At 42.6% G+C, this 13631-nt stretch overlaps 1 protein-coding gene across 6 annotated transcripts in view; it reads left to right on the forward strand.

Annotated features, from left to right (window-relative positions):
• Positions 1 to 8850, forward strand: part of Mcc (MCC regulator of Wnt signaling pathway) — a 357943-nt gene extending 349093 nt beyond the window's left edge. For all 6 annotated transcript variants that reach the window (XM_076912699.1, XM_076912703.1, XM_034518675.2 and 3 more), the window contains 2 exons: positions 2726 to 2848; positions 4199 to 8850. In XM_076912699.1, coding sequence (XP_076768814.1) covers positions 2726 to 2848; positions 4199 to 4379 — 304 coding nt within the window. In that variant the 3' untranslated portion in view covers positions 4380 to 8850. The remainder of the gene's footprint in view (positions 1 to 2725; positions 2849 to 4198) is intronic.
• The last annotated feature ends 4781 nt before the right edge of the window (positions 8851 to 13631 follow it).

Below are 13631 nucleotides of genomic sequence, written 5' to 3' on the forward strand. Positions count from 1 at the left end.
TCAACCTCCAGAGACTTACATCATCAGTCATCATGCAGTGTATCTTCTCCCTGAGCCCCCAGTGGTACTAAGTACCCATCAGTGTCCTTTGGAACCGTTGGCTGTTGATAAGACTCCTAAATGTTGGTGTCTGAGTTGCAAAATCAGCATATTTATGGAATCTTGGCTGTGAGAGAGAACACGGTTACCATTTGTCTCAGTAGCTATGCATGAATACGACGAAGAGAAAAGAGGTCAATCTGGGTGCGAAACTTTTCAAAAGCAGCAGAATTTGCACCGTTTTGTTAGTAGAGCCATCGCTTCAAAAGATGCTTTAAAAAAAAAAAGTACACTTGCTGATTCTTCACATTTGGCTGATTTACAGTAGCAATCAAGCACCAGGAGTGGTACCAAAAAAATACCATAAATGCACCCTGGATCTGCAGGATGTTAATGAAATACAAAGTGGGCCTGTGGATTCATTATCACTGAATGAAATTGCTGAGGATGTCTAGAGGGGAAGTAAAGACTGAGGCTCACCCAAGGGTTTGAAGCAGGTGTTGCTTGAGTAGTTGAGATTTCCTTTGTCACTGTCTAGTGTTTCAAAAGCCCAGAGTTGGCAGCCTCACCTGGAATTGCATAAAGGCACAGAGAGAGAGCAGTGACGAGCACCTGCCCGGCTCCATGGCAGTCATAGACAAGGGAGCAGTGTGCCAAGTTCATTTCTTGGACTCTAAAATCACGTTCCTTGGGAAATCTTGGCAAAAGCACTGGCAGCTGTTCTTCAGTGCAACTTCCAGCAACTCCAGCTACGCTCAGACAGAACAGCCGTAGAACATCCTTACCTGCAGACACTTAACCCTGGCTCCACATGCCTGAGATCATAACCGGAACTCTTGTCCATTGCACATCCTACCAACCCCCCCCCCCCACCCCCGAGTTACAAGATGCTTCAGCAAGATCCTTAAGCACCCAGGCTCTGCTGCCATGTGAACACCAGCCAGCACTGCTGCACCTGGCTGTAGGCAAGAGTCCTTACTGTGCCTTACTGGGCAGGTCTGAGAGCTTCTTTGCTTTTGTTAGGGGTGGGGGTTATGCCCTACTGTCGAGTGTGCTGTGTCCATAAAGTCCTCTGGGTCTACGAGGACCCCAGTGTCAGGGAAGAAAGCCCTTTGTTGGCAGCAGGTAGAAAAAGATGGAGGTGGCGGCGACTGTATCTCTGTCAAAGGCTTTTGCTGTTAATTTCTTTGAGCTGATGATTATAGTTTTAGTTTTCCTCACAGGGTGTTCTCCCCCTTTTGTACAATTAACTTTATGACCTCTGTATTCACACCACAACACCTGTATACACAGACACAATGACATCTTTATAGGGAAAGAAAGAAAAAACTATTAACAAAACATAAACAAGCAACTTTTCAGCCAAAGACAGATGGGTGAAGGACCGCCCCTCCTGCTTTCCTAGCCTTGTATCAGCTGGAGGGTAGCTGGTTGGAAGACGTGGGGATGGAGGGAGGTCCTCTCTTCTTGTAGGGAATGCTATTACTCTGTGAGTCCAGTGGGAGAGACATAGCTAAACCAGATTTCCTAGAGACTTCTAGTGCTCAGGATAAACATTCCCCAGTGAGGGGAGAAACGTACCCTCATTCCCACCTGCCCTGTGGCCAGCCATCCTGTAGCTAAGGCCAGCAGAAGGACCAATCCGTACACCACAGGCTGGTTGGCTTTCTCCTTTACAACTTACTCAGGGGTTGGTGTTGTGAATACTCCCTCCAATTCATCCATCAGTCCAGAGAGGTCCAGTGGCCCAGAGAGCTGAAATGTAAAAGATTAGATACTAGAGAAATCAGGAAGGGAAAATGAGGGTCAAAGTCACATGATGCCTAGAGTAGACTCCCCCATCCCGAGGTCACAGTGGTTATACCCATCTGAGTTTCTGTACCTAAGCCCCTCTTTTCCAAGCATCCTAAGCATCTCTGAAACCATTTCGTGATCCAAGAACGGAAACTAGCCTGGGTGTCACAATGTGCTTGCTCACATACCATATCAAAATGTTCAAGAGCTACAAAAATCAGATAGCAAAGCCTTCTGCTAACCCTTCAACCACTGCTGGATCTGTGGTAAGCATATTGCCACAATACATCCTATTCCTAACTGTTCTTATAGAAACAATATTCTCTACTTCCATGTCAGTGCATGCCAATGTGAATTTAGGCAGATTTTTTCCCCCTTTTCTACAAGCATTCCAGTAGAACAGATATTAATTCAAACATTTCCCCTGGTCTCTGTGTGCATGCCATATGTAACATGCTGTGCTGTGGTGGTCAGAAGACAACTTAAGAGTGAATTCTTTACTTCCACTGTGTGGGTTCTCAAAGTTGATTATCAGGCTTGGGTTGATAGCAAGTGCTTTTACCTTCCAAGCTAACCTGCCAGTCTGTCTATCCTTAATTACTGTAATGAAAGCTGAAATGATTCCAGCTTCAACAGATGTACCTTTGTTAGAAATGCTTGCTTAGCCCAAGGGATGTGTGCATCTTCTGCTAACCTTTTAGATGTGACTAATCCCAAGAGGCATACAGATCTGTCAGGGTGATTTCACCCACTGTGCGGAGCACAGAAGCTGTGCCCCTAAACCCATCACTATCTTAATTTTCTGTGCTCTAGACCACTGACCCTTGGCCAGCTACCCTTGCCTCCTTCCCACCTACTTACTGATGGGTGCTACTGTCTCTCTTTGTTACAGGGAAAAGAAGCTGAAGGCCAGAGTCCAAGAGCTGGTCAGCGCTTTGGAAAGACTGACCAAAAGCAGTGAAATCAGACACCAGCAGTCAGCAGAGTTTGTTAATGACCTGAAACGGGCCAACAGGTAAAACCCCTATGCACCCCAGTGCTCCAGCACAGGGAAGACCTTTCCTGAACTCTCGTGGGAAGTGACTGCACCTAATACAGATGACCAAAACCCCAGAAAATTCATGCTGAGCCTCATTTCAGTTTAGATGGACTTAGAAGAATGAAGCCTGTTGTGGCCTCTACTTGACGTTCCCTGTAATAAAGATTCTGAGAACTCAGGGGGAAAAAAAACAAAACTAATTTTTGAGCCAGTGTTTTCAGTTGGCAATCAAACCATCTTTTAGAGTAAAACTCTATCCAGTGGAACATTGTAGGGCACTTCAGATGCCAATGTAAGAGCCTCAAACATTTGGGGTACATGATCTCATACACATACATACACACACACACACACACACACTTCAGAATCTGTGCCTGTAAGGTATCTATTAATATGTCTTACACACTAAATCTGAGACAGACTTTTAAAGGTTTTTATTCATTCACAAAACTCAAGCTCAGTAGGTACCACATTTTTATGAAAAATACAATTTTTCAAATTGTAATTAGAATGCCACATTTTAGTTTTGTAAATATCACTGTGTACTAAGACACCTGGATTTTAAAGCCCACTCTGCCATCAAGGTAAGACCCCCCTGAATGAGGTTTTAGGAATCCCAGAGGGGTCTCTGTCTCTATCTATGTGTACTCATGTTTGTGTGTGATTGTGTGTGTGTGTGTACTTGTGTCTGTGTGTCTGCATGTGTGTGTGTGTATCTCCTCCCTCAAGTCACTCTTTAGAAACTCCACCTCATGGTAACACAGTATACCTGAAGGGAGCCATATTCTATTTTGGAGCACAAAGAATATGGAAACATACCCAGGCTCATTTCCTGCCTTCCTACTATGGTAGGCCCAGGACCAGAATCTAAGCCTATATTCTTTAGCTGATAGCATTTCCTTACAGCCCAAAGCATTAGAAAGTTGGAGGACAGACCTCTGTCCCTGTCCTGGGTGAGAAAACACTTTACGTAACTTATATTCGACCATCTGTAGTTAGCTGTCGTGAAATAACTACACCTATGAAAATTTCCAAAATTTAGCAACCTTTTTCCTACGTTTCAGATGGGGCCACTTTGGGCTGGTTAACTCTTCTTAGTGTGTTAGCTGTTGGGTAACTCCTCCTACAGCCTGGGCCTGGATTAGTATGCTTAAGCCAGAATCCCAGTCCTGGGCAGCTTTATCGCTGGACTTTGGATCCTTACTGCAGAGGCAGACCTAGCTCTTCAGAGCCATGTTCTCAACCTGCTGACCTGGCCCGAAGCACAGGGTGTCACTCATTCCTTGGGATGAGTCTTTTAACTCATTTCCCTCTGTTCCCACACAGCAATCTGGTGGCTGCCTACGAAAAAGCAAAGAAAAAGCATCAAAACAAGCTGAAGAAGCTGGAATCTCAGATGATGGCCATGGTGGAGCGACACGAGACCCAAGTGAGAATGCTCAAGCAAAGAATAGCACTGCTGGAGGAGGAGAATTCCAGGCCACACACCAACGAAACTTCACTCTAAAAGGCCGTCTGGCACCAAGTTCTGCCCCCAAGGGGCTAACCTCGAGCTGTTCCAGAGTCCTCGGAGGAGGAAGGGCCCAAGGAAGGAGAGATGGTTGGAACTGCGGAAAGGTTGCATATAGGTCACAGGCTCCACCCCTGGGGGTGTGTGGTCAGAATGGCACTGTGGATTTTGTATGTACAAGCTCCAGCTGCTCTAGGCCTGGCCACAAAGGGTGTCTACAGTGGCTCCAGCCACAAAATTAGCCACATCTTGGTTCAGCTTTCACCATTCCCGTTCTCAGTTGTTCTGTGCAGCAGTGGGAATCCAGGCATTTGCAGATTTCCAACTCCCCACCACAACCACCCGTTTTTTTTTTTTTCCCCATAGGCTGTGGACTTTTCTTTTGACACCTAGACTTCTTCCTTCCTCTCCCAAGGGAAAGGTGACAAGTGTCTCCAGCATCTAGGGATGGCAGCTTACTGCAGCAAGGCTCTGCTTTTCAGGTCGCACGGTACCAGATTCTTGAAATACGGTCGTGAAGAGGTATTAGCTGGGAGATCCGGACCAGAGGATGCACAAAGTATTGTCACTGAGCGTCCCAGACACAGCGCAGTTTCAAATAGAGCAACACCAGGGCTGTGTGTAGACAGTTCTGCTCTCCATGAATAAAAGCATCTTCCAGTTTTATTTTAGAGGCAGGGCTCAGATTCCCTTCCAGCAAGAGTAAAATTTAGAATACTCTTGATTTATGTAGAGGAGCCAAGATTTTACCAGGGGTTTCTTCCAGAACAGGAAAACAAAAACAGTATTAGCTCTCACCCAGCTCAGGGCAGTACATAGCTCCTATTCTGAATCAAAACCAAAGCCACTTGAGCACCTATGGGCCCTGCCTCCCTAAAACACTGTTGAACACCAAGGGGACTCTTAGTGTTGTACAAAATTGTTCCCACCTATTTAACAGAGTGTTACTGAACCTTTATTCTCTGACGGGGTGAAGGAATGGCTGATAGGCATCCTAAGCTAACTGGTGACTGGGAGGCAGGTTCAAAGTACCTCAACTCTGGAAGGTCTCCCGGATCTATTTAGTTCCTATTGTAGCCTTCTGCTGTTCATGGATACAATTAAAAAGCAGCTTGGCTTTTTAGCCTTTTCCCCCTCCTGTAGCTCCCAATGATCTAATCATCTGCTATGAGAAATGGGTCCAACCGCTGTGGTTATCTCGGTGAAAGACGATGCATATATGACCATGTTGTTGCTGCAGACTCCTGGCTATGAGGTGGGTACGCTTTCAGAAAGCAAGCACGAGTTCCTCTGCCTTCTGTGCAAAAGGGAAAGATACTCTGGCCTTCTACAACAGACAGACCCCGAAGCTCAACAGCTCTTCCTTCTCAGACCAGTGACAAGTCCTTCACCCAGCACAGAGTAACATAAATGTGACTGGTTTGAGCCAAGGCCTGGCTTGTGAGTGTTGATGGCTTTCTAGCCTTTTGTCAACATCTGTGATATTTTCTCACTGCTCACTTTTTGGGGTAAAGCTGTATTTTGTGATGCAAAAAACGTGTAGGTAGAAACATCTATTGCTTCCCTATCACCCCAAGAATTTAATAGGTGAAATTAACAGTCCAGGTAAGGGATGCTTGGTAGGCTTCCCATTCTGACCATCCAGATGCTGTGATGGACAGCAGGTGATACTCTAAGTGACTGAGAGCAGAATATTTAGATGAAAGTTAGGGAGGGATGACAGACTGCCTGCTGAGGTTTGCCCCCTCCCCTCAGCCTGGTAAAAATCTAAGAACCCATATTTCTAGGTACATTCCTCCACAGGGAAGCCCCCAAAACAATGGTCCTACCTGGCCTTAGTCTGAGTTTCTAAGTACATAAATATATGGTGACTTGGTAGAAATTTTTTTGAATAAATGGGAAAGGGATGTACAATCTTCTGTCAATGTTGAGGGTAAAGCAGCAGGTATTTGCTTGTATGAATTATGGAAGCTACTGTACTGTACTGTACTGATTAAATACACGATAGCAGGTGCCTAGGTAATTTTCCTTTTTGTTCAACCTGGCACTTCCTGGAACCTACTTTTAAACAGGAAATGGTTTCTATTAACATGTCTATTGGGGGCAAATAATTATCTTGATTTTATAGGTTTTTAACCCTATATACATATTTTGAATTTACTCCCAATTCCTCACTGTAGGCAGTCACCTTTACTAACCAAAGCCAATTTTGGCTCACAAAAAATAGGCAGAAAAGGTCCATCCAGAACCATTTCATAATTGCCCTGGGCTATATACTCTCCATTCTGAACCGAGGTGGACAAACCCAACTTGGGCAGCGGTAATAGGCAAAGGAGCCATATCAGTCAAATGTGCCTTGCCTTGTGACAGTAAAAAAAGCCCCCACTGCAGTCACAAAACAAAGGTTGCCATGTGATCAGTGGAGACCAACCTTGTCCGTGTCATGCTCCAGGTGTACATGAGTGTTCTATGCCCCAGCGGAGGCAGAGCCCTTCCCTTCGTTCTATTATGTGCTGATGTGCTTGTTGCCTGAAACTGGATGCTACCTTTAACTGAAACCCAGAAAGTTTATAAGCCTACGTGTGCACATCCTTTCAGATGCATGTATTCACAAGGTCTTCCTCAGCACCTGCAGCAAAGCTTTACAAGGGCTTCAGAGAACTCAAAATTTGATTTGTTTGCAGGGTTCTCATAAGGAAGAGCAGGCCAGGCCACACAGCCCTGGGTGTTTACTCCAAACACTGTTAAGAGGGGGCTTAATATGACCTTGCCACTGCTTTTTTACTGTCACAAGGCAGGGCACATTTGACTGATAGACATGGGCTTGGTTACAGTGTACCAGAGGGAGACCTGGAGTCTTCTAGTTCCTACACAACATTAACAGAAATGTTTTTTTTTTTTTTTTTTTCTCCATCACGGGCATGGATCAAAACTACCGGGCTTCTGTATTCCTGCATACACTATGGCCCACAGAAAATTCCATGCAATGATATAAACTGTGTAAACTCCTTTAGAGCTGCCAGGAGTTAAGGATGTGTATCATGAACAAAGTGAAGTGTAGAAAAAAAAAAGCATGAAGACAGAAACGGAACCCCTGCTTCGCTCTTATTGGTCCAAAGACTTCGTTCTATTTGTGCTTTCAGTGTTAAATGTTTAATTGGGAATATGTCCAGTCATTATATGTACACAGTGCCCTAAGTAAAAACAATATACAGTGTCACCTACTGAACTACACTTAGTGTTTTTAGAGCCCAACAGAGAACAGATTCTTTGGTGGCTAAAATTTCGGCACTGGTCTTCATTAGGGTACAGTCCTAGCAGTGGTGAGGACAGGCATGGGTCCTAGAGCTTAAGCAGCAGTACTTTCCTCCTGCGGTACGCTGCAGATACAATTGTGGAAGAGATTAGCAACTGATCTTGTTTAGCCAATGGAACCTATGAGACTTAAGTGTCGAAGAATGACAGAGCGGCACCTTGGCCACAGCTTGCGAACTCTTTGTAAAGCCGGAATGGCTTGCTACAAAACCCACCCCTACCCTCTAAGTGTTCATGCAATCGGACTCCTAAGTTTACATAGGTCAGCTCTGAACCCATGGCCTCCAGTTTCAATTGATTTTCTAATTACCTTTGTGTTCCTCTGTGATGCTGTGACCCCGGCGTAACTGAGCACGCTTGTAGAGAGGAATATATTTTCACATACGGGCAAGCATTACAATTTTGGTAATCCAATATAACTAATACATTGTCGGATATTTTGAAGATGTGTTCAAAAAGGGAAAAAAAAAGCTGCATCCCAGAAACAAGAGCCACTACTGGGTGACAAGACCCTTTGATAATTACCCCAAGTGTCTGCTCAGCAGCACGGAGCAGGTTCTGTAGAGAACTCCATACTCACGTAGATGCTCTGCTGCTCCCTCTTCTGGGGATGAACTGTGGAAGAGGTGGTTTGCAGAGTCCACAGCGGTTTTTCTTTTGCAGTGCTCCTGTCAGGACGCCTACCTTCAAGAGCCCGGTCACCTGAGTTTGTTAGTACCTGATGCAGAGATTACCAATGTTCACTTCTATTTCTAATCTGCTTTTAGACATAATGTTAACTTGCTTTGCATGAATTTTAACTTTTTTTATTCATCGGAAATGTGCTTTCTATACCACTTGAATTAGAAAATCCTGCTTGAATGTACTGTTCCTAAGCACATGTGACTGTCTGCACCTGTCAGTACTGTCCCGCCTGTATGGAAAGCGTCATTTTAAGGTGGCTACTACACACTGTACTATACCTTGTAATTTTTAGGCTCACTTGTAGCTTTAAATGTTTCCAGATGCCTTTAGTTTTTAGCTGCTGTAAAATAGCTAATTTGTGTTATTTGATATAGAATTGTTTAAAAAAAAAAACTCCATTTATTTATACAGAGACATTTATAATATTTTACAAACGTTCTTATATTCTGAATAAATATTTCTAATTCCATTATGTATTTGACTTTAATTAAAGAGAAAGGATGTTCATTTGCCTGCCATACATGTAAATATAAACCAGAGATGCTTACACTGATTCAGGGGCTAGATGTAAGACTATTTCAGATTAAAAAAAAAAAAAAAACAACAAAAAAAAAAAACAAGAAAACAACAAAATTCTCATTTATCACCAATTTTTATTTGGCTGTCTTCACATACAGCATAAACAGAAGGTTTTCTATTAAATGATCTTTTCAAAGTAAAAACAGGGAAACAATAAAAGTTTCATGAAGTGAATGTAAACTAGGAGACAGCAAGCAAGCAGTTTCATAGCACATCAGGAATATTGAAACATAGACTTTCTGCTACATGGAAGGTAACTTTTGATAACATAGTTACATAGCTGAGGACTCTTAAAAGAACAGTGACTTTCTCCTGCCCGAGAGCCAAGGACACCGGGACGTTCTGCTGCAAAGCCTGGCTCTGGCTGAAGCCTAAGAACCGCTGCACTTTACATATCTGACTTTTATCTCCTACCCACCACTGTACTTCTTTCTGCTTAAGAGCCAAGCTGAATTGAGATAAAGGTGATATCCCACAAACTACTTCCGTCTCTGAATAAATTCTACCTTGTATATTTCTATGAATGCAAACAACTTCTCATGTTATCCTATACATTCCTAACCTTTTTGGTCCAGAGTAACAACCTGCAATAGCCAGTAACAGCAATGACTTACAGCTACAGAAAGAAGTAAACACAATGGAACCGAAGGTAGAGTATAACTAACTGTGGCTAAGCAGCCCAGTGTATGGGTAATTTGTTACAGGCGGAATGAGACCAAAGCTAACACAGTATCTGACAGAAAGCCAATGTAAACAGCCTTCCTTCCATCCCTGTCAGTGCATTCTTTAAGGTTATGTTTTTAGCTCTTAAACTAGTGTGGATCACATTAAAAAGCTTTTAGACATTACAGCACACTCTTCCTCAATGGAGAACACAGGTGTCAGTCACCCCACATCTTTGGAAGTGCAGTGACCCAGTATCATTAATTCACAGACCCGAGTCACTGGGAATTTATCAATTGCATCAATGTAGGTGAGAAGCAGTTCCAATCATTCACATACACCGAACTCGGGGTGGGGGTGGGGGGAAGAGTACAATGAATAAATGCAGCATGAAAGAAGGTTGTTACACTACAGCGAACCCAATGAGCTATTGTGGGGGTTCCTTTTTGGTTTCCCTAAATGTTTGACTAAAAACTACCATAAAGCAAATACTTTCATACTATCACAGACATAATCATGTAAAGGGTTTGTTTACATCATCTTTCTCCAAATAATAAAAGATGTGGTTACAAGTTAGGCAAATATTCTATGTTAAATCATTTTATGTAAGACAAAACCAATTTATGAACAAAGTTTACAAATTTACTTATTCTAAAGCCCAGGTTTTTCACTGAACAATGTATCATTAATGAAGTAATTTCACCAAAATTCATGTACAGCTTGTTGTAGCTTCTCTGACTTAGCATGTTTACAACTTTCCCAGACACACTTAGAATTAGATTGTTTGTTCAGAACATCAGGTCTTCAGAGCATAGTGTAAACTACTACAAACCAAAGACAGTGCATAAAAATATCCAAATTTTATTCACTTTTGCACCCAAGCTAAACCTCATTTTTGTTAAACTTCCCCAGCCCCGTTTCCCCCCACCCCCCAGACAGGGTTTCTCAGTGTAATCTCTGGCTGTCCTGGAACTCACTCTGTAGACCAGGTTGTCTTCAAACTCAGAGATCCACCTGCCTCTGCCTCCCAAGTGCTGAGATTACAGGTGTGCGTCATCATTTAAAATAGCTAAATACATGAACATTCATGGAGATTCATTACGGTTTCATTGAAGCCAACAGATTAATTGAGTTATACATAGGTCTAGTAAGTCAATACTCATTTTTACAACTATCATAAGATTTAAAACTTATCAGCAAATATAAAAAAATAGTTTTCAAAAACTAAAAGTTAATGGTTTTACTGTTATTCTCTACTTGCTGAACTGAAAAAAAAAAAATTATACAACAGAAGTGAATTCTCTCTTGTCCTAATTTGAAACAACATATAAAATGAAAGGCTCAGTTCCTTGGATGCTTGCATTTGACACTTAATAGTTTCTTGTAAGACATTCAAACACCACCTAAAATGTGCTACATAGACATGAGTGAAACGCAGACTCCTACAGGACCACCTCCTGCTTTTCCAGGGTACCATGCATGCCATGCGTCCAAGTTCACTGCCGCTCACACAAGTCTTACTGCATCTCACCAGTTATCCGCCAGCATCAGACACAAACCTCATGGCTGCACCTCTGCTTTCATTCATGCTTCTGCTGAATACTGCAAAAGCTGTGCTAAATTTTTTAAGCTTGAGAAATGGCTTTAAGAAATGTACAATTGTGTCCCAAATGCTTCACCAGTCTAGAGCTACTGTTTTTACACATTTGGATCAAATATTAAAATCAGAAAGAAAGCATCCTAAGAACTGAGTGTTAGGAAATCCTGCCCATTTCATTCTAAAGCTACCAAAGAGAACCTCAAAGTGTTTTCTGTGCTCCCACACGAATTTCACAGCTATATACACTGTCTTGAGAGAACACAGCCCTTCTATCTACTTGAGGCTCAGGAGTTAAAGTTACAGCAAATTCTCATGGTGTCAGATGTACACAAATGAAGAGTCTGAGGATTACTGAAACAGATGCTCAAAAAAGGACACACAACAAATGAGTGACCACACCAACAAAACCACAATGCCCGCAGCAAGGCAGATGCTAGGGCCTTACCTGCCACTGAAGAGCCCATGTCCATGAAGAGCAGCAAGAAACTGACACTCTTGTGGTTCCTTTGCCCAGAGAACCCTTAGTCAATGCTACCCAACTAGTAGTGCCTTGAGGTGAATTCCTTTTAAACTGTGACAGAGACACAGAACCCACCCCTCTGCTACACTGAGACCCACGATTAATGCAATCTCTTTATGGCAGGCGTCAAATTAGATATTCCACTCTGAACATATCTCAAAATGAAGCCTCTGAGCTTTAACACAAAGTACAAAGATGTATACAGGGGAAACCCAAACAAACAAAACCCCTGACAGAACTAAATTGACAGAAATGCCCTTACATCCAGTTCTATCCAGGAGGGTGGGCTGAATCTTCATTTTTCAATGGCTGTACAGTACTTCAGTACCAAATGCTGCTTGCCACGAGGAAACTGCTGCCAGCACATCCACACAGCTATGCAACACTCTAGGATATCTTGTTATCAACAGCACAGTGGTTAAGAGCTCTGGCAGAGGACCTGGGTTCCATTTTCAACACTCTGAACTCCAGTTCCGGGGGGATCATACAACACACTTTTTTTGGCCTCTTCGGGCACCAGGCAAACATGTGGTATACAAACAAATATACAGGCAAAACATTATCTATATATATACACATTAAAAAGAAATTAAAGTGATGAAAACTAAGCATCCATTCCCCTTCAAACTCAGAGAGCCTATAACTTGGCAGAATCAACACAGGAAGGACTTAAAAACACTGGTCCTTACAGTAAACCTTACAGTGAAGAGAATTCCATTAGCATGCATGGATTGCTAGGCGATCATACTTAGAAAACAATACTTCACCGAAGGGAAGAAAATGCCTGGGAAGAGCTGCAAGGCTCTGCTCGGGCGGGGCACTGGCCACATTTCTCACCTGAGTATCCTTCCTGGAAGCACTCAAGTGTCAGGATGCGCAGTGTTTGTTCCTCGCACCCCACCTCTCACAGCAACTGCTGACTATCATCCCACAACACGCTTGAAAATGGCAATATCCTTATGAAAAATCTCATACTGCTGATCTCAATCTGCCTTCTGGCACAGGGTTCAGGAGTGACAATTCTACATATATAGATAGAAAGATGTGGAGAGGCCTACTATAAGCCCATTTCTAGGCTTTTAAGAAACTATACAAATGTATTCTGAAATGTTAGGACACCAGGAACGAGCCACTCTAGCCCAGCTTTAGTGAGCTCTAAGGAGTAACATTACATACACAAGGGTGAAGAATACCGTTATACCCAGTAGTGGTGTCCTTTGTTGATGGTCAAGTCTAGTTACAACACATTTGAACCTCTTCTCTCAATAATAATAATACACAATAATCCAACCCAAAAGCAGGAGGAAGAAGTACTAATGAATACAACCATGAATAATAATACAAAGAAAATACTGCCTCAGAGAACACAGACACATCAGCTGTCAATAAAATCTCCAACACAGCACACACAGGCACAGCAAAGGCCAAGAGGCATATAGGAATAAGACCTGTCCAGCAAACTATCATTTCTAGTCCTACTCTCTCTTCACTGTTTAACTAATGCTAGAGAAACAGGACTGGAAAGGAATTTGGTAATGAAATCTTTTTTAATGCACACAGGTGCTTGTCCTTGACATTTTTAGAAAACACAGTATTTTATAAAGGAATCTGGTTCCTATAGTCATTCTCTTAGGTTTGCATTTTTATTGACATTACATGTAAATTATTAAAAGCTCTAAAAGAAAAAGCATAGCCAAATCTTACAGCATAATATTAATCTGCTATATAGCTCTACTATCTGTAATCACTAATTAGTATTTAATATAAAAATAATGATATTCAAAGGTCAAAGCAGCAAGCAGTGACCACAATCCCTCTGACAGTTCTGGGCAACCATCTTTCACATATTGGTACAAGATCTAGTTAGATCTTTCAACACGTCTTACCA

The sequence above is a fragment of the Arvicanthis niloticus genome, chromosome 14 (assembly GCF_011762505.2).
Source record: "Arvicanthis niloticus isolate mArvNil1 chromosome 14, mArvNil1.pat.X, whole genome shotgun sequence".
NCBI lineage: Eukaryota > Metazoa > Chordata > Mammalia > Rodentia > Muridae > Arvicanthis > Arvicanthis niloticus.